This window comes from Rhinolophus sinicus, linkage group LG06 (genome assembly GCF_036562045.2).
Source record: "Rhinolophus sinicus isolate RSC01 linkage group LG06, ASM3656204v1, whole genome shotgun sequence".
Taxonomy (NCBI): Eukaryota; Metazoa; Chordata; class Mammalia; order Chiroptera; family Rhinolophidae; genus Rhinolophus; species Rhinolophus sinicus.
Genome location: NC_133756.1, coordinates 49,401,299 through 49,420,468, shown reverse-complemented (window position 1 = coordinate 49,420,468; position 19,170 = coordinate 49,401,299). Strand labels below are relative to the sequence as shown.

At 40.4% G+C, this 19,170-nt stretch overlaps 1 protein-coding gene and 1 long non-coding RNA gene across 2 annotated transcripts in view; one reads left to right on the top strand and one right to left on the bottom strand.

The window, feature by feature from the left end:
* LOC141572127 (uncharacterized) overlaps positions 1-19,170 on the top strand; it is a 186,169-nt gene that overhangs the window by 106,280 nt on the left and 60,719 nt on the right. The gene's annotated exons all lie outside the window — the stretch shown is intronic.
* CLCA1 (chloride channel accessory 1) overlaps positions 4,200-19,170 on the bottom strand; it is a 31,955-nt gene continuing 16,984 nt past the window's right edge. Inside the window, exons 8-14 of the mRNA XM_019751755.2 lie at positions 17,536-17,710; positions 15,432-15,538; positions 13,251-13,466; positions 12,410-12,671; positions 10,533-10,700; positions 8,154-8,393; positions 4,200-6,725 (exon numbers count right to left, since the gene is read on the bottom strand). Of these exons, the coding sequence (XP_019607314.2) occupies positions 6,337-6,725; positions 8,154-8,393; positions 10,533-10,700; positions 12,410-12,671; positions 13,251-13,466; positions 15,432-15,538; positions 17,536-17,710 (1,557 nt within the window). The 3' untranslated portion in view covers positions 4,200-6,336. The remainder of the gene's footprint in view (positions 6,726-8,153; positions 8,394-10,532; positions 10,701-12,409; positions 12,672-13,250; positions 13,467-15,431; positions 15,539-17,535; positions 17,711-19,170) is intronic.

Sequence of the window (19,170 nt, the reverse complement as noted above, 5' to 3'; positions counted from 1 at the left end):
CACACATGGGTGTGGGACCAGCCTGTTCCATACCTCTGCCACTTTTACCAGTCTCCAGGTGACTTCTTTTGTATGTCTTTAGTTATACAGCTTTGGTTCAGCTAGACTTCAGCTAGATGGTTGTTCTGTAGTTTAGTTGTAATTTTGATGTGGTTGTGAGAGAATGTAAGCACAGCCTTTACCTACTCTGCCATCTTGACTGGATCTTCGTTGTCTTGAAATTCTTAATAATTTTGTCTTTGGACATATGATTTGTAAGTGAAGTCTGATGGGATAATGCATCGTGCATTTAAGTAGAGGGATTACATGCAATATGTGTGTCTACCATTGTTTGCTACCCCATTTGCATATAATATTTACAATGTCCCATGACTACAGAATTCAGGTGGACTCACAATGTATTAGAGTTCAGCAAGACTCAAAGTGAGTACAAGGTAAACATGTTCTGTCTGTGACTGAATAGGCGGTGCCTTGACAGCTGGAGAGGCTGTGATTTCAGTTTGATCAAGAACTGTAGAAACAGAAAGAAGGCGATGACATTCTAAGAAACACAAATGACCTAGAAATTGTATTATTCATGTCATTTCCCTTTGTATCCAACTACTTATGTTGAAAATGATAACCTAGAAGGAAAGAGAAAAGTAGGGCAACCCATAGTTTCTTTTCCTTTCAGTCCATCCTTACCTATAGATGAGACTAAGGTAGATAGCATATAGCAAGATGTGAAATAAAAAACAAACAAACACGAGTCAGTTTTATGCAGTGTTTTCATTGTTTTGGCAAGAATGAAATACATATACATGCACAAACTACAAAAATACAAATTGTGTTTTCCACATACAAATTCAATGCTCTTATATCGGCATTTACAGTATAAAGATGAATGGTAAAAGTCATATGAATACTTTAAAATTATAATTTTTCTTTATTTAGAACAACTTTAAATAACAAATAAAAAACATTATGACAAGTCAGGACAGATTATGAAAGAAAGGAAAAAGCTTTATATTTTAGTACCTTTAATAACATTATTATTTACTGCTGCTTGAACAAGGGGTCCTGCATTTTTATTTTGTACTGGGTCCCCGAGTTAATGAGCTGGTCTTATCCTCTTTCTATGTGGTGAGGAATCCACAGTGCCAAGGGTTGTGCTCATCCAGTGAGTAACCGCTCACCTCTTCTAGAACACACCACACATGCCTGAAACCTGAGAAGCCCTGATAAGTAACTGCTCCTCCTTTTGTGACCTGAGTGGGCCAGAACTGACGTGGGTGCCAGGATGGTTCTGCCTAGGGCAGATAGCATCAATTGTGTATGAACTTTCGGGCTAGAGAGATGGACAAAGGGCAACTGCTGATCTGTTGTGTACGCTGAACAGGCCACACCCATGTACATGAGTTTCCTGAGGGTGAGGACTGGAATTGGGGAGGATGGAAAGAAAAGAGGGTGTTCCATGGTCCATCTGTTTCTCAGCTGCCATGTTCCAGCATGTGAGGAGTTCAAGAATTTTAAGTTTGAACCTGGTCTTCTAAGGTATTATGAAGGTATATTGGTCAAGATAAGAAATAACACATTTTAACAGCTTATTAGTCTGTTTTATAATATTTGCAAATTATACACATGGTGTGTGAATCTCCATTTGTACTTTTGCCTCGGGGCCTCTCAAATATTAGGGGAGGGTATGAATGTGAGTATATAGCGAACCTAGTGCCCAGAAGAACTTAGTAAAAACCCAGTAAATATTGGCTCTTATCAATATCAGATAATAGAACAAATAATGATGGTAATAACGTAACACCATTCTCTTCTTGGCCAAACGCCCTGAAACCCTGCTCACCTCTCCTTCCCCGTACACAGCTGGTGGGGTGATAGTGGTAGTGGCGGTATTCTGCTTTCCAACCCTCAGAAACCTTGCTCTAGGCTGGTTGCCTGGATCCTTAAGGTGCTGCCCTGGGTCCTACAGCCGCCCCCTATGAGTAGGATTAGCTGCTGTCTGTCCTGTGCCTGCCTGACTCATGCATGAGCCTGGTATGCCCTCTGCTGTTTGAATCATGCCGTCTGTTCTGCAGCCCATCACATGCTTTCTGGTTTTTTCCTAATGGATTTGGAATTACTTTTGAAATTTAGGAAAAGATTTATCTCTATGACAGTTAAAATAGGCTCAGAAGAACAATTTATCATGTTTCATTTTCCACAATGGGTGCCAGATTTTTCTCAATTACAATAACAATGCATTGCTTAGGCTTTCTAGTGCATTTCCTGTCCTCATCATTTAGTTCTTACCTCGATTGTCGTATTTGACTCTTTCTGTGAAATTTTACTATAAACTCCTTGAACACTTTTGTTGATTTAGCCTCTCTTTTTTTATTTTAATGAATCCCTCTAACAAATATGCTTGAAAAGCATGTTCTTTGGAAACATTTCAGCATTTCTTCATAAGTCTGAAATCATGTAGAATTATTTGGGGCTAGGTAGAATCCATTGAGGCTATATGTCAGGTAGTTTTTTAAAGTATAATTAAAAAAAAAAACCACAGTGCTTAAACTCTCTCTCTCTCTCTCTCTCACTCTCACTCTCACTCTCACTCTCTCTCTCATTCTTTTGCTGGTGTTGACATCACCAGATTATTGTTGAGTGAATGAAATGAAATAATTAGATCCCTAGGATCACTCCAGTATGAATCTGGCAGTAGATTTTGCCCAACATGTAAGCTACAGTAATATTTGGAGAAGTGAAGTTTTGATTAGGGTCATTTTGTTTCTTTTCTTTCACTTGGTTTTTTTCCTCCTCATTTTATACTTATAGCCAGACATCATGAAAGTGGAAGTACCACTTCCTCTGGCAGACACCAGGTGTGAATTAGCTACAAAACCATGGATTCTTAAAATAGATACTTCCCCTAAAATAGTGCCTACCTACTGCGTGTTAATTGCTGGCTTGCTTGTTTATCGGTGGACTGGTTATGAAGTTCTTGTGAGCAGAAACCATACCTGGCTGGTTTACCCATTGTATCCTTGCATCTAACACACTATTTGGGATACAGTGCGTACTTAAAAATATTTGCTAAATGGATAAATGAATGCCTCAAGTACACAGACGATATGCTTAATGCAAAGCTAGGGATTTTGGGGGCAGGTGTAATAAGAAGAAAAGTTGATGAGGGAGTTGAAGGGATTTGAAGGGACACACCAAGATGTGTAAGAGCTGTATGGGGAAGGAGATAATGGATAAGGTTAAAAAGAGACAATCAAATGGTAATAGATCATTGTGAAATAAGAAAGCCTGTTTAATGGGGTAGTAACCGAACAACTCAGAGGAGGCTGTGGCCAGAGGAAGATACTGTGTTTTAAGATTTTATTGGTAGAACTGTTCTAGGTCATTACAATGTCTAGATCATGGCCTTGAAAGCATTAGGTCAAACCATGTGGAATTGCCAATATCATCCCATTTTTTTACTTATATAAAGGCGCCTTTTCATGATCCAGTCCAATAGTTTGCTAAGGCTGAGTGTACATGGGTGAAGATCAGGAATTTTGAGGCTAAAATATTGATAGACTTTTTCATGTAGTTTCTGACACCAGGCAGAGTGACCTTAGGAGGTAAGTGTGGACAGTGTTGTGACTCAGGTGCCTGTCTTGGGTGAGATTATAGATGACAGTGAAGAGGGGATGAAGGCTAGCATAGCTCAAGGGCATCGGATGGAAGCTTAAAAAGAACAATAACAACAAAAAGCATGAGACCATAGGAGTAATGGCCTAATTTGGAAAGGGGAGCTTAGAAAATAATTCTCCCCATCCCCAGTGGGAGAAGGAGCAGACTCTTCTAGAAGAGAGGGCATTTTCCAATAAAAGTTCAGGCTCAGTTAAGTAAAGGAGGCAGAGAAGACATTTGCAGGAGCGGGATAAAGCTGTGGCTTCAGAAGAGAAAGCCTAGGTAGGACAGAGGCCTTTACTTGAGAATCCTGTTACCAATGCTGAGGATGTATTCACTAGATTTACCTACTTACTTAATCAACCTATCAGAAACTTAAAAAACTAAGGTCATTGTGGGATAATGATGGCAGAAAGCGAAATTTTGGTTTATTTTATCACATGCGACACTCAGGATCCATTTTGCAACAAGCTGCCCTATAACCCAGAGTACATGAGACTGTTTCCTTTGCTGTTCTCTACTTTCTGTCTTATCTGTATGATCTGTATGTTGACATTTACCTCATTTCTCTGAAGTAACATCACATTCCTATGTAGTTCCTCACTGTATCCCAAGACACATTCCATTGAGTTCACCCAAATAGGAAATTAAAAATCTCCATTAGTGACTTAGAAATTGTCCAGGCTAAACCCATGGCGGTCCTGTTCTATGCGGCTGAGTTGGGGGCCTCAGGCTCCTTTGTACACTTGGGGCAGGTGAGCGGCCCTCTAGTTAGGCATGTGCTCTCGTTTGGTTTCATAACTGTCAGAAGAAGGCTTCAATCTCACTCTCTGTCCATTGGGTTGGCAAAGTACCTGATGTGCCCTCAATAAACAAGACTGAATTTTAGGACGTCAGTGTCTTCTTAGCCTCAGAACTCTCTGCTTCTCGGTTATTGTAACAAACCTGTGCATAAGAAAAAGCTAGTCATAAAAAATGGCCCGAATGAGGAGCAGTCCATTCACACCAGATCTTGTCTTGGGTGCAAACTCAAGAGCTGCTTGCTAGACTTGCATTGTTTGGGCCCCTGTATAATTGTCTTTCCTGAACAACACTGGGGTGTCACTCATTGTGACACCACAGGAAAGTGTGATTACAGGGAAGAACATTGTGATCACCACTGTATTAAAGTGTTGTGGTGATTATATGGATGTTGCTTAGGCTGCAGTGTTAATATAACAGTATCCTCATGTATTGAGGGTCTGCAGATGAAACCTCACATGGGTCTCAAGGAGGAAAAGCCATTCTCCTCCTGAGCCTCTGGTTTGTTTTTCACTGTAGACTCTGTTAATCTTGTTACTCTTCTGTGTCTCCTTTGTTCTGCTTGCTTGGAAGCTCAAAATGAAATGTGAGACCTGGTTGTTGCACTTGTACAGAACATTATATGAGGCATTGGATATGCCGAACCTTTCTCTAGTTTTTATTATCTCTTTACTTCATTCCATTTCTTTACTTTCTTAATTTTTTATTGTGTTTATTGCATGTATCTCTAAGGTGCCTCAAATCCTGTTTTGAAATAAGGAAGACCTATAAATAAAGAAGCAAATTTGGGGTCTATGTAGAAACAATCTCCTAGATATTTTGTTTTCAAGCACAGAGCCACCCCCATCTTGAACTCATTATGCTAATGAAACTAAGAGGCTGAAACACCGTTCACAAGAATACTTTCCCTTGGAGGCACTGGCATCTGTGACTAGTTCTTGATGGGGACTGCCATATTGCTAAGTCTGTTTGGCTCCTTTTTTCCTCCTTCCCCTTTCATCTGTCATGCCCTTAGCCTCCCCCACCTTTATCCATGTGGTCCTCAAAGTCCCCTTTCTCTCTCAAGCGTAGCTTTGATAATATTTACTTCCTAATTAAAAAAAAAAATCCTTAAATGCTTTTTTTATTGCCTACAGGCAAAAGGCCAAATTTCACTTATCTTTTTCTACTCAGGACTTGGCATAGGTTTGGAATACAGTAGGCGGCTCATACGTGTTGTTGAATGAACTGAATTGCATTACATAACATAATGAAAGGCATCTAAGGCACTAGTAGAGAACACTGGTACAAAAATGTTTATTTCTCAATCACTTTCCCTTCACACTGGGCGCAAACCTACCTTTCCCACCTCATCTCCCACCACTGTGCCTTTAATCATCACCAACGCATAATTTTATGCACAAAACATACATTTCTATGCCTGTGGAGCCTTCATCATGCTGTTATTGCTACAATGCAATCACTGCGTTGAATGCATCATCCTTGCCTAAATCTGGAGAAAATAATGTACATCGCTGGTAATGTTGGTTCAAATCTTCTCTGTAACAAGCCATGCTTTTTATCTAAATAGTTTGACCTGGTTGGGCATTTCTGGCATCTTTCATTTGCAATTACATGTTCTTTTTAACCAGCAAAGCCCCTTACATCGAATTAAAACATACTTCCATTTATTGATGCAAGCACTCCTTTCTAGTATTCAAAATCGTAATAAATGCCTGAATGAGGATTAAACTTTTGGATTTGAATGGATAGTTTTTTATACATCTGTATCCAGTTGTTTAGCATTTAATTTGATTAATTTGCCCCCTACAGGAAATCTAAAATACATTTTAGAAAGTTTTATATTGAAAAGAAGGATGGATGGTTTATTTATCTCATGAAAACTCAGCCCAAGGCTACGGACAGCTGCAATTCTCCGAGCCACTTCCACATAATTTTTAAAATGTGAATGCCAGGAATGGTGCTATTGACATTAATATCAGGGCAAGGAAGAGAAGGACTAGGTGTCTCTGGTGGAGTCGGTGGGGGAATAAACAAAGATACTCGTGCAATGTTGGAGATTTCTGACGTCAGGTTGACCTTATCAACAGCCTGAACAGCAATGAAGAGGTCCGTGCCATTTTCAAAAGTGATGCTTTCTGGTTTAAACACAAACACTTCCTGAGCGCTGGCCTCCTTGGGAATGAGATCGGTAGTGTTCACTTGAACCGATTCATTGAACTTGTCTCTGAGATCAAGAATATTGGTACTTATTCCAATGATGTACTTGTATGCTGAAAAAAAAGAGGAAGTAACTTATAATTCTCAAGTCTTAGAGAAGTTTTAAAAGGCTGTTAGAAACGCCCTCCCATAAAGTGCTAATGAATAAATAACTGATGGTCCATTTTTATAACCGTTAGTATTGTTTCACATTCTTGTTTGTGTATCTTGACAGAGTGATAAATGTAAAACGGAATCAGGCTAGGTCAGTATTTCTGGGCCTAGCACTTGGCTAAGAGAGGAGGTGGTTTAATTACTGCTTATTATTCAATGATTTATAGAGGAGTTTTCAGATTCTGACACCAGGCAGAGTGATTTTAGGAGGTAAGAGGGGAGAACGTTGTGACTCAGGTGCCTCTCTTGGGTGAGACTGTAAATGACAGTGAAGAGAGGGGATGAAGGCTAGCATAGCTCAAGGGCATAAGATGGAATCTTAAAAAGAACAACAACAACAAAAAACATGAGATCATAGGAGTAATGGCCTAGTTTTGAAAGGGGAGCTTAGATAATAATTCTCCCCATCTCTGGTACTTGGCTATTGGGAGAAGGAGCAGACTCTTCGAGAACAAAGGGCATTTTCCAATAAAAGTTCAGGCTCAGTTAAGTAAAGGAGGCAGAAAAGACATTCGCAGGAGTGGGGTAAAGCTGTGGATTCAGAAGAGAAAGCCTAGGTAGGACAGAGGCGTTTACTTGAGTTTCCTGTTACCAATCCAAGGATATAGTCACTAGATTTACCTACTTACTTAATCAACCTATCAGAAACTGTTAGAATGGGTGCTTCTCAAACTTTAATGTTCATACAAATCATCTAGAGATCTTAAAATGCCGATTCTGCCTCAGTAGGTCTGGGATGGGTCCTGAAGTTCCACAGTCACTACGCAGCATTCCTGTGATGCCGTTGCTGCAGCTCACAGACCATAGCTGGAGAGGTTTCTTCCAAAGGACAGCTCTTCTCCACAGATATCTATGCTCTATTCCCAATCCGCTCCAGGACTCATTACTAAAAATAAGCTTTGTTGAGTGACACTTTGGCAAGGAAAAAAACTGAGGATTGCCTTTTCCTGGTTGGAACCTCTTATACTTAAAGTAGGCAAGTTTTTCAGATTCTATACTTCTCATTTTAAAATCTTTTTGTTTTTTAAACTAATATTTTATTGAGGTAACATTGGTTAATAACACTATATAAGTTCCAGGTGTACAACATTATAATTCAATATTTGTATGCTCTATAGCGTACTTCCCACCAAAAGTCTAGTTTCCATCCATTACCATATATCTGACCCCTTTACCCATTTCACCCTCCTTCAACCCCTTTTATTTCAGGGGACATTCAAGATCCCTCCTGCCTCTGGCAGCACAAAACGCCTGCCTGCCTCACACCCTCCTGCATCTCTGCTTAGTGGTTCAACTCCTCTGTAGGTTCCACCCCACACGGAACTTACCTCTTCCATGGTCATAATCATCCCCAGGAGCCGTCCACGTCAGATTAATAAGACTTTCCCCTTGTATTTTTGCCTTCAGGTCGGTGATTTGACAAGGTGGGAAGAGATCAGGTATGGGAGCCTTAGGGACATTGGAGGCCACAAACGAACCTCCCGAGGCTGTTCTGCTGAAACACACTTTCTTGCCTTGAAGACCGTCCTTATTAACTTCGGGTCTTGGTGGGTTCCATTTTACTTCACCTACATGAAAACTTTCTTCAGTACATGGGAAGCAGCACCACAAAATTGGTATACTTCTCTCTGTTTCGTTATTGGATTGCCATCTTCCTATTCCTCCCATCTCCTTTTTCCCTCCCACTCACAAAATTCATTTTACTGTTGGGTGTAAAGGTCTCATATCCATTTGTACCAGAGGGAAAAAGGCAAAGAGAGAATCACAATTCTTTATTTCACAGACATTTCCTGGATATTTAGTGGAATAACTTTCATAATTTATTTTCATGACATTTGTCCTGGAATTGCTCCTTTCCCCACCTTTTAGTCTATCCTGATCTTACCTGTCCACAAGGTCGGTTCAAATACTATCTCTGTTTTAAACCTCAGACTGGCTCAAGAAGTCTCTTACCCCTAAATAACATTGTGGATCTCATTATCTTTTCTATTTACTTGGTAATTAATCATCTGGACATTTAAGCATTGCCTTACTTATTTATCCTGTACATTTTTTTCTCTTTCTCTATGTTTGTATTATATGTTTCTTATTAGATTATAGTTTCTTATAAAATGTTTTGTGTTAGGGATTCTCAGATTTTATGCTTTCCAAAACTTCTGATTTTTCTCAATGAATGCATGGAAACCTAGTTCTTGTAGCAAATTTATTTTTTCATGAACTCTACTTCTTTAGCCCTTAAAAGTTTTGCCTCTAGAGACAGATTGATCTTCATACCCATTAATCTGGTCTTGGGCAAAGATAAAGTGGGTATGTTAGCAGGTTCAGGAGGGGTAGTATTAGACTCACCAATAGAGACCGTCTCTCTTGGTGTGAAGGATCATCAAGGTATGGAGGGAAGAACCTAGCTTCCCAATGCCAAGCCAGGGGCTACCACTATTAGTTATAGACCAATATCTTATCTAGCCTCTGTTTTGCCATCTTTAAAATGGGATAATTAGGAAAATGGAATGTACTAATGTAAGTAAAAGACTAAGCATAGGCTCGATAGAGCCATTAAACCAGACCCTTCCTGCCTTCTTCCCCTAACTCAAAAAGAAGGACAAATGGGAATAAAATAAGCTGAAGTATTTGAAAGAACTTTGCAATGGTAAGCATTGGTGTCTTTTAAAGCATTTTTTCCTATGATACTTTTACATGAGGAGATACCACATGTCGTAGAATCCTCACTTTATGGAGCATACAGTCAAGTAAAGAGCTCAGTGGGAAGCTTATGGGAGGAGCTGTTCTTACTGCACAGCAGTGAGTGCTAGGAAAAAACCTTGCCCAGCACAGAGTAGAGATTGATGGGAAACAGGTCCCAGAAGCCATCAAAACTCAGTTTTGATCCCAATTCCAGCTTTAGTCTGGAGAAAGTGTTTATAACTAAGAGTCGTGTAGGACTGTTTCTTAGAGAGTAATTTTCACACATGCTTGCATGTGTGCTCAATGTGCCAGCTGGTATTAGATTCATCTACTGTTGTGTCTGGTCTAAGCAGGAAGAGAAAGGAAGAAATGGAGACAGGAGCCTTATGGTTATATTGATGTAGATAAGCCCTAAATTGTTATTTTTTTGATTCTAAGGAAATGCCTATATCAGTGGAAAGAGTTCCATTACAAAATGTTCATTAAAGATAATAACAAACGTTTATCCAATGCTTGCTGTTTACCAGCAACAAGCTTACTACCGGTAGGTGTATTTCCTTGTTTATTCCTCATAACCATCCTACAAGGTAGTAGCCATTATTATCCCTATTTAACAACTGAGAAAAGTGAAGCACAAAGAGATTACCTAAAATAATTTATTTGACAAAGGACTAGAATTTGAACTGAGTTCAGTCAAAAGCTACGTTCAATCTAGTGGTCATCATCTGGGGGCTTTTTTGCCCCCTAGAGGACAGTGGATGATTTTAGAGGACAGTGGAAAGATTTGTGATTGTCATGACTGCGAGGGCTGCTTTTGATATGTAGCAAGTAGGGCCAGGAATGTTGTGACACATCCTAATGCACAGACAGCCCCCATAACAAATAATTATGTGGCCCAAAGCGTCAGTAGTGCCAAAGTTGAGAGACCCTGATTTAATCCTGCAGATTCTCCCCATAGGCTTAATGGTTTCCTCTCAATCCCAAACCTTTTACTTAAGCCAGGTATGTCATTACAGATGACTTACCATTCTCAATCCAGCCAGGTATGTACCTGGCTCCGTTCTGCGGGGGCATTGCCTTCTGTGGCGTGCGCACTCCTCCCAGGGCCCGCACTTTTACGCTGTATCTACCATTTGTATCATAAGCTGTAAAATACCTTGAATATACACCGTCATCCTTAGTAGCATCAGCACCTTGACAAGGAAATGAAGGCATTAATGAATATTCTAAAAGAAACTGGGCATTTGTATATTTCCAACTCACGTGTGGGTTAAAAATTTTCAAAGCAAAAAGAATCCAGAATTATTTGCAAAAGAGTTTAGGATTTGACTGTATTAGGATGAAGTCTATTTCTTTTACAAGTGTGTGTGTGTGTGTATGTGTGTGTGTGTGTGTGTGTGTGTGTGTGGTGTGTTTATAGTATTATATGTATACATCCCATCTTCCTGAATTATTGTCTTTCTTTTTGAAATCAGAGATCTTGTCATGTGTCTCTGTTACATCCAACAGAGCAGAAGATAACTACTCAATATGTATCTGTTGAACTGAATAGAACTGCTGAATGTTACGGGAAAGAAAAAAAATGTTATATGATTATTTTTCAAAAACTCATGACTTCTCCCCAGGGTAGATTTAGGTAGGAAATTCATTTACAGAATTTGTTCTAATATTATTTGCATTACCATAAGTAGTCAAATTCTTCCTAAAAAGAAATGTAGAATTAATTCTCTTTCTCCCTGTTAGATTTCTTAATTACAAAAATAATGGGCAGGATTTTCACTTTGGGGACAAGATGATATAGAGTCTGCATATGTGTGGGAGTTACATATAACTGTACTTGAATCCGTTTGCTGCTTTCTAAATGTGAAAGCCTCAGTTTCTTCATTTGTTGTGTAGGGATAATAATACTCAAAAGTATATGGTGAAGATAAAAATGAAGATACACACACACACACACACACACACAGGGTGCCCAAAAATGTATATACATTTTAAGAAAGGAAAAACCATATTAAAATTGTAATAATATATACCAAAAACAAAAGATGAATACAAGTCACATTTGACTTCTGCAATTACAAGAGATGCTCAAAGTGGTTACCATCAGCATCCAGACACTTCTGATTACAGCAAACTACTGCTTGAGCAACATTAGCCAAAGTGTCCACTTGTATTGTTACGCATGACATTTCAATTTCTTCACATAGTACCATGTATCTCAAACTTATCACAAATGCGTGCAATTGTTAGGCATGTTGGAAGTTTTATTGCATACTCACGCCTCCGTTGTCACTGTACCTCCAAACTGTTTTTGAATTTCAAATACCACTTCAAAATGGTCTTGTGGTCCTTGAATGACAATGGTGCCTCTGCCATTTTCTTTGACTGTCCTGCCTATCGCACGGTGACACTAGCGTTCATTTGATTAACACCATCTTTTGAGTAAACGTCATACTACACATTGCTACCGTAATTCAATTCAACTTCGAAAAGTAATACATAGATAACAGCTCTTAAAATGTGTATACATTTTTTTGGCACCCCGGCATATATAATATATATGTTCTTCATATAAAACACCTAATACAAGATAGTTATTAATTTTCCTCTTTCCCTTTTTGGGGAGTGTGGAATACCCTGTGACAACTCCCTAGAGTCACTGAGCCTATTGAGCTTGAGCGACTAATTTGTTTGGGCTTTGAAGAAACTAAATGTGAGCACCTATTCATGTTTTTCAACATTTTGAAATACAGGAATTAGGGGGAAGTGGAGAACTCTCTCAACCAGACCCCAGTGCAGGACTTCCTGCTTCTAAGTGTCGGCACTAGACCATGTCCTCCTGCTCTTCCCTGGTTGCTTTTTGGAAAAGAAAGATGTGTTTTCCAATTTCTTGGGTGGTTACCTGCTCCATTGTCCAATAATTCCAAGGTAACTGTATTTCCATTCACTGATTCTATCAGGGCTGTGACACTGGCCTTGAGAATCGGCAAGGATCCTTGGTGAATCTTTGCATAAACCACCATAGGGCTAGGGAATTTTCCTGTGTCTTTGTTCATTTTTGAGGTCACTGTAACTGGAGGCAAGGTGGCACTCGATGCGCGGGAGGTGACAGTCAAAGTCAGGGTTTGCGAGCTTGTTTGCAGGCTGTAATTCCAAACGCCAACCTGACCAAAACAAAGAGACATGTCCAGTTAGTAACTAGGGGACAGAGACCTGACTTCAGTGCCACCTATAGGAAGAGCCTATATGACATAAGCATGTTATATGCATATCTAAGATGATCTTTGATACTCTCAGCCAACGGAAACTTTGATATGTTTGAACTGACTACATGGTTCCTATTGTCAAGAAAATCCTACTTGTGGAAAATGAAGTCTGAAAGCCATGTCCTTGTCTTTGCCTTGGTTTATCAAGGGCAGGTTCAAATTGATGGTTTCCCGAGGTAGAGGAAATAGTTTTCATCATCCTGAAGCTTCAAGGATCAGATTGCATCTTGACTGCTGTGTAATTTGAAGGTTCGCCTTTTAGTTAAACCCAGAGAAAATATCACCAGTTTCCTCGATCTTGATTTGTTGTCATCCTGAACGATTTCCACTGGATGGAGATTTTTCCCTTGTTTTCTCTCTTGTGCCATACTGATTCTCCTTTTAGCAATCAACCCACATTTTAAAAACTATGGTTATTCTATAAAAACCTTGTTTTACCTTGTCAAATTGCGAGAAGGAAGATAGGTAACTTCATACCTTAGCAGTGCCTGGGATTTGGAGGTAGGCCATTTTGGTGTGTGTGTCCACTAAAAAGCCATTTTGTAGCTTCCCGCTGGGGTCCCAGAGAAGGATTTGGGGAGGCTGTACCGTCCAGGTGATGAGGAACAAAGTGTCATTTCCCACAGTGCTGTCCACGATCACTGTGCCATTCATCCACTGCCTGTTCTGCAGGGTCAAGCCCTTACTCTCAAGCTGTTAAGAAAAACAACCCTTTACTTTCTGGAGGATACAGCACCTGTCACATAGTCCCTGCTGTTATTCTCCCAACTCTCAGTCTCCTCATTAAAAACCCTTAAGTGATGCCTGAGTCCTTGGTTTGGTATTTAGGACCTACTATAATCTAATTCTAAATTACCTTCCAAACTTTAGTTTCCACAATGTTGATTCCTGGGCCCAAGCCAGACCACTTCCCCAAATGATCCTCATAATTCCTTGACTCTGTGACTTTATCTCACTCCCTGCTTTTCCTAGAAGTCTGTATGGCCATCTCCATTTGTCTAAGCCTCACCTATCCTATCCTTCAAACTTTAGTTCAAATGTCACTTTCTCCGTGAAGCTTTCTCTGATGTCCATCTCACTTAACAGCTGAGAATAATCTCTCCCTCCTGTGAACTCCCCTGGAATCTTGTTTCTATCAGTCCTTGGACATTTTCACATTGTATTTTGCTTTATACCTACTGGTATACAGAGTTCATCTCATTTACTAGACTACAAACCTTTAAGGGGACTGACTGGGACTTATTTTCACCCACATATGGATTGTTTGAATTGCAAATACTAGTTGTTAGGTTGACTATTATTGCAGTTTCTGTGAAGAGAAATGAAGTAAGTCAATAGCCAAGGCTGACTTGTTGTTTGGAGTAGAATGAAGGCATTGAGGAACAGAGATAGAGGTGGGGAAGTGCTAATAAGACTTTTGTAGAAAGTGTGATTTTGAGAATTATTCCCTGGATAATTATTTACTGTCCTTAAGTTGATATCTATTATAAGATAGGGTGGCCTGGTCATAGAGCCAGACTGTCTAGTTCCATAGATAGATTATGATCTTGGATATGGAGAAAGCAAAGGGCTCTTAGATCTGATTCTTCTGGCAGGTGGGTGTATGACTCACACTCATTCTCTCTCTCTCTCCCTGTTGGGTTTCTGAAATACAAAAATAATGGGCAGAAACTGCCTGACTGAACTTGGCCTTTCATCAGTTTAATTATTTTCCTAAGATACATTCCTCCCATTTCCAAACTGGGCTCTTGAGTTTAGTTTTTTAAATCTGAACTAGGATAACCCAAGTAAGTATAATTGCTTTTCTCTTTGACTGAATAAATACTATTTCAGTAGACCAGAAAGCCTGTTGCTTTGAAATATGTCATTATTTGGCTTTGACGTCACATATTCCTGTAATTTAATCCAAACTTCCACAATAGAAATTATAATTCACACAGATATGAGTGCTGGTTGTTTACGCTCCCTAGTTTAAAATTTTATGTGAATATTTTTGCAACTATTAGAAAAGAGCATTTAAAAAAAATACTACCAAGACTTTTGAAAGAAAATTTGGTTTTCTTGAAATTTTAGAACCAGAAGGGCCTGTGGAAGGTTTCTGGTTCATATCTTACTGAGAAACTGAGGCCCCAAGGGATAAAGATTTTGTCCACAGTGACAGAGTGAATGACAGACCCAGGACCAGGATCCAGGACCGACACCATCGGCTTTTCACAGTACAAAGCACTTTCTATTCATTATATGAAAATCTTGGCCAATATCAGGAATTTGAGGTAATGGAAAAATAGAGCAAGTAATCCCTGAACACTTGTCCCAGAAAATTTGTGTTGAGATAATGTACTCTGAAGAAAATTCTGAGCCAATTATATTGCTATGGGTGTTTAACAGATGTTAAAAAAGAATTCTTGGATCTATTATATTTTATGTTGCTGGTTTTTATGAGGAAATCACTCAGTATTGTTTCCAAACAAGTAAAGACTAACTGCCTTGTTTAAATGAGTAGTGTTGCACTTTAGGAATAACGTCTACTATCAGGCTGAAACTTCTATGTTAATTTTATTTCACTACTGGAAGAACTGAAAACTTTTAACCATTAAATTCTCTTTCTTGGCTACAATTATTTACAAACATGCAAAGCCAAAGAGGAAGAAGTCTTACCTGGATGGAGCGCTGGGAGACCGCTCCGTTTCCTGAGGAAAGGGCTCCAAAAGCATCAATAAGGCCGTTGTTCTGCGCTTGATCTGAAGCATATGTCTGTAAACCTCCTAAAATGCAATTATATCATCAGAAGTTATTTTCTAGAAAGCAAGTATTTGCAACATTTTAGCTATTGTTAAGTTAGCAGAATACAAACAAAAAATATTCTATTATGTTATTATAGTATTAAAAGATCAACGTCAAATAGGTGTCCAGATGAACTCAGAAATTCATACTAATTTTTTAATCCTACTAAATGTTGGCTTCAGCAACATCTCGGTTGTATGACTACTTCAACTATCTGCAAAGCAGCCATGAATCTCTGACAGGCCAAAACTAATATCACAAAACTCATGTTTTAGAGGTCATGGATTTTATAGGAGAGAATCTGTTAAGCCTCACTCTAAACCTATTGATTTATTCTTATTTTAGGCATAATCTTAATAAGCTTGACTTTTCTCCTAAATAAAAAAAGATGTGTATGTGCAAACATCAAGAAATAACAGCTGACAAGGGATAGTTATAGAAAAGTACAATATGTAATAAAAATTAGATGATACACCAGGTCTAGCAGGCCTGGCCTATTTAGAACAGGTGTAACTAATGGTTGATGTGAAAGCACTTTAAACTACCGTGTTTTCCTGAAAATAAGACCTAACTGGAAAATAAGCCCTAGCATGGTTTTTCAGGATGGCATCCCCTGAACATAAGCCTTAGTGCGTCTTTTGGAGCAAAACTTAATATAAGACCTGGTCTTATTTTCGGGGAAACATGGTATTAATGCCATCCAGAGTCTAAGGAAAGTATTTTGTTAATTCTGTTGGTCCTCTACCTAGATCCCCTTATCCAGGTGAGTGCATCTCTCCCCAGCTGCTCTGTTAGCTGCTAATGGCATTTAGCTGGCTTCTTTTCCAAAAAACTTGCCTTACCAAAAGGGATCACCCAAGCTAGTGAAATAGCATGCCCCCTCGCTTCTGCTCTGCCCTGACAATCCACAGCCACTGACTAATGGACACAGGGATGCAAAAGGCCAGTGCTCTTGCCTCAAGATTGGACCAAGTCTGTGATGCAGTTTTGGATCCCGAGACCCCTGTGGGGTCAGGCTTCAGCTAGACTCCAAGTCCAGTGGGCACCTGTGCCTAGCCTTCTTCCCTGGCCCTATCCTACTTCCCTCCCTCCCTTTCTCCTGAGAGCTCTCCCTCACTAACATGCACCCAAATCCGTCTCAAGCTCTGCTTCTAGGAAATCCAGCCTAAGACAGCTAGTATTAGGAGTAAAGGGTCCTATCCTGCTAGGCCCCAGAAGGCAAGTCAACGTGATAATTGATATCCATAATGCTGACCCTAACTGAAAAATATACATAAAAATGAATTGTGTCCACCTGTCCTGCTAAAGAAGCCAGGGACATATGGGATCTGGTTTAACCATATGTCCCATGATCTATTTTAACAACAGTGTATGGGAGTTAGAAGCAGAATATGTTCATGTTCTACAGAGAAAGAGCTTTGTATTCTACATTTTCAGTGACCTTCAAGCGCTTCAGCAGGCCCTTTGCCCTCTCAGTGTTTCTTTTTGTTTGGTGAAAGTCCCAACTCAGGTGTCCTTTTTCTGGACCTTCTTCCCAGATAGCGATAAAGGCACCCTTCTTTGTGCCTCATTGTACTTTCTGCTGCTGCTAGAGCACCAGTATCAAGGTAGTATGTAGTTGGAGGGCTGTCGTCTGTCTCTCTTGGGTCTCTTGACCAGCTGCCAACTGGAAGTGAGTGGTTCCTTGCTAACCTGTTAGATTTCTTCTAGTCCTTATAAAGTTCCTGGGAAGAGAGTCCCAAGTCCTCATTAGGGTGCCGTGCTAGTACCATTTTCTCCAGCTGCTCTAATCCTAGAATCAAAACCTTAAAGTGGGGCCGGGGGGGAGTAGGTTATAATAGTTATTTGGGGGTAAGGGCAGCCAGGTGGCCAGTAAGATTACCCCCATCTCTCCCTGTCCTACCCCTACTCCCTGGTTTATTGCAGCTCACAGTCCAGGGGAAGAGATAACAGTGGGACTTAGCAGATTGACCCTCACCTGTCATTTTAGACAGCTCCTCTAGTTCTTTCGCCGCCGAGGGCCCCAGGGCAACTGTGTGGATGATGGCTCCGCTCTGTTTCACTTCATTAAAGCACGCGCTTATAGTGTTGTCCTCCCCATCGGTCAGCAGCACGATTTCGGCTCCATCTGTTGGGTATTTCTTCCTAATCACCTAAGGACAAATTCAGAGTATGAGTTATCAGACTCAGGGTAGCCACGATATTTGTGAAAACTGCATTTATAGAGAACAAGAAGAGTAATTCCAGAGGGAATAAACAAGTGCGTCTGGGAACGGTCAAATAGCTCTGTGTTTTGAAATGATAGAATTTTAATCCGAAACACTCATGGGACTTGACATGGTTTTTTTCTCTCAGCTAACCTGCTGCAGAGAAGGCTCTCTATAGTGGGATATAGGGCGGTTCCAGCAATGGGCAACATGGGGGAAGCAGAAAAGAATGTTTTTCGAGATTCCTTCACATGAGCTCTCCTTGACAGTCTTTCAGAGGTCCCCAGATGCCATTAGAAGCCACCCTCATTGAAGGGGAATATTTGGGGAATATTAGACCCAAGGCAGATTTTTAGCTTATATGATATTGACCGCTCTGACTATATCAACTGTTTATGGCTGGCATTGGTTCCGATTGGTCAGTACCCAGCTCACATAAGTTGTTAAAATTTTTTAATATTCCCTCTGATTAAAGCAAAACATTTTGTTCCTATTAATTCCAGTTCCTAGTTGTCCTATGAGACCTATGTCTCAACTATTCCTGCTAGACACATTATAGTTTTTTATGTGATATATAGGGGACACTCCTGCCAGTGTTGGATAAGATTATGATTGAAGGAAAATTAGATAAAATAAAAATCCACTTAAAAAGATGAAGGCAAAAATCTGCTTTTTTCCTACAAAGAATGGAAGACCCAGAAGTAGGGGACATAAGCAATCAAGCCTAAGTAACCTCCCCTCTCTGGACCAGACTCTGAGAAAGGGAAGGTGTCTTAAGTAGGTGTAAAGGAAAGCTGAGAGCAGCAGAGACTTCCACCTGCTCTGTTTGAATTCTGAGAGGGGGCTGTCACACAAGGGAAGAGAGTGGAACTGTGGCTGCTGCTGTGGGAAGGAGCCCAGAGCCCAAGAGCCTGTCAGCTGTGGCAATGGCCTTGCTCTGACCTAGCTGCAGGGCCTTAAGAAGTTAGAGAAGAGGCTTCATTTGGATTTCTTTTTCCCACTCCCCATCACTGCTATACATCATGGAAAACATGCAGAAGTTCCCATACATCCCACTGGGGAGACAGAGGCAGCTGACCTGAGAGTCGGCAGGCAAGAGGACGGGTCATCTTGCCATCAAGACTGAGGGGTATATAGCCTTCCTTGGGAGCTGGATGGAGGATGGAGGTGTACTCAGGGCTCTGCTCCAACAGTGAGAGCCGGGGTGAGGCTGGGAGGACCACCGGGCCTTGATCAAGCCAAGAGGGCAAGCGAAGTACAGTGGCCACACCTCAGCAGACGCCACTGCCAGGAGCCCAGACAGACCTGACGAGGGGCCTATAGCAGGGACCAGTGGGCATCTCGAGGACAGTGTAGGATCCAAGGCCCTTTTCCTCATCACCACAAGCTCCTCCCACACCACACCC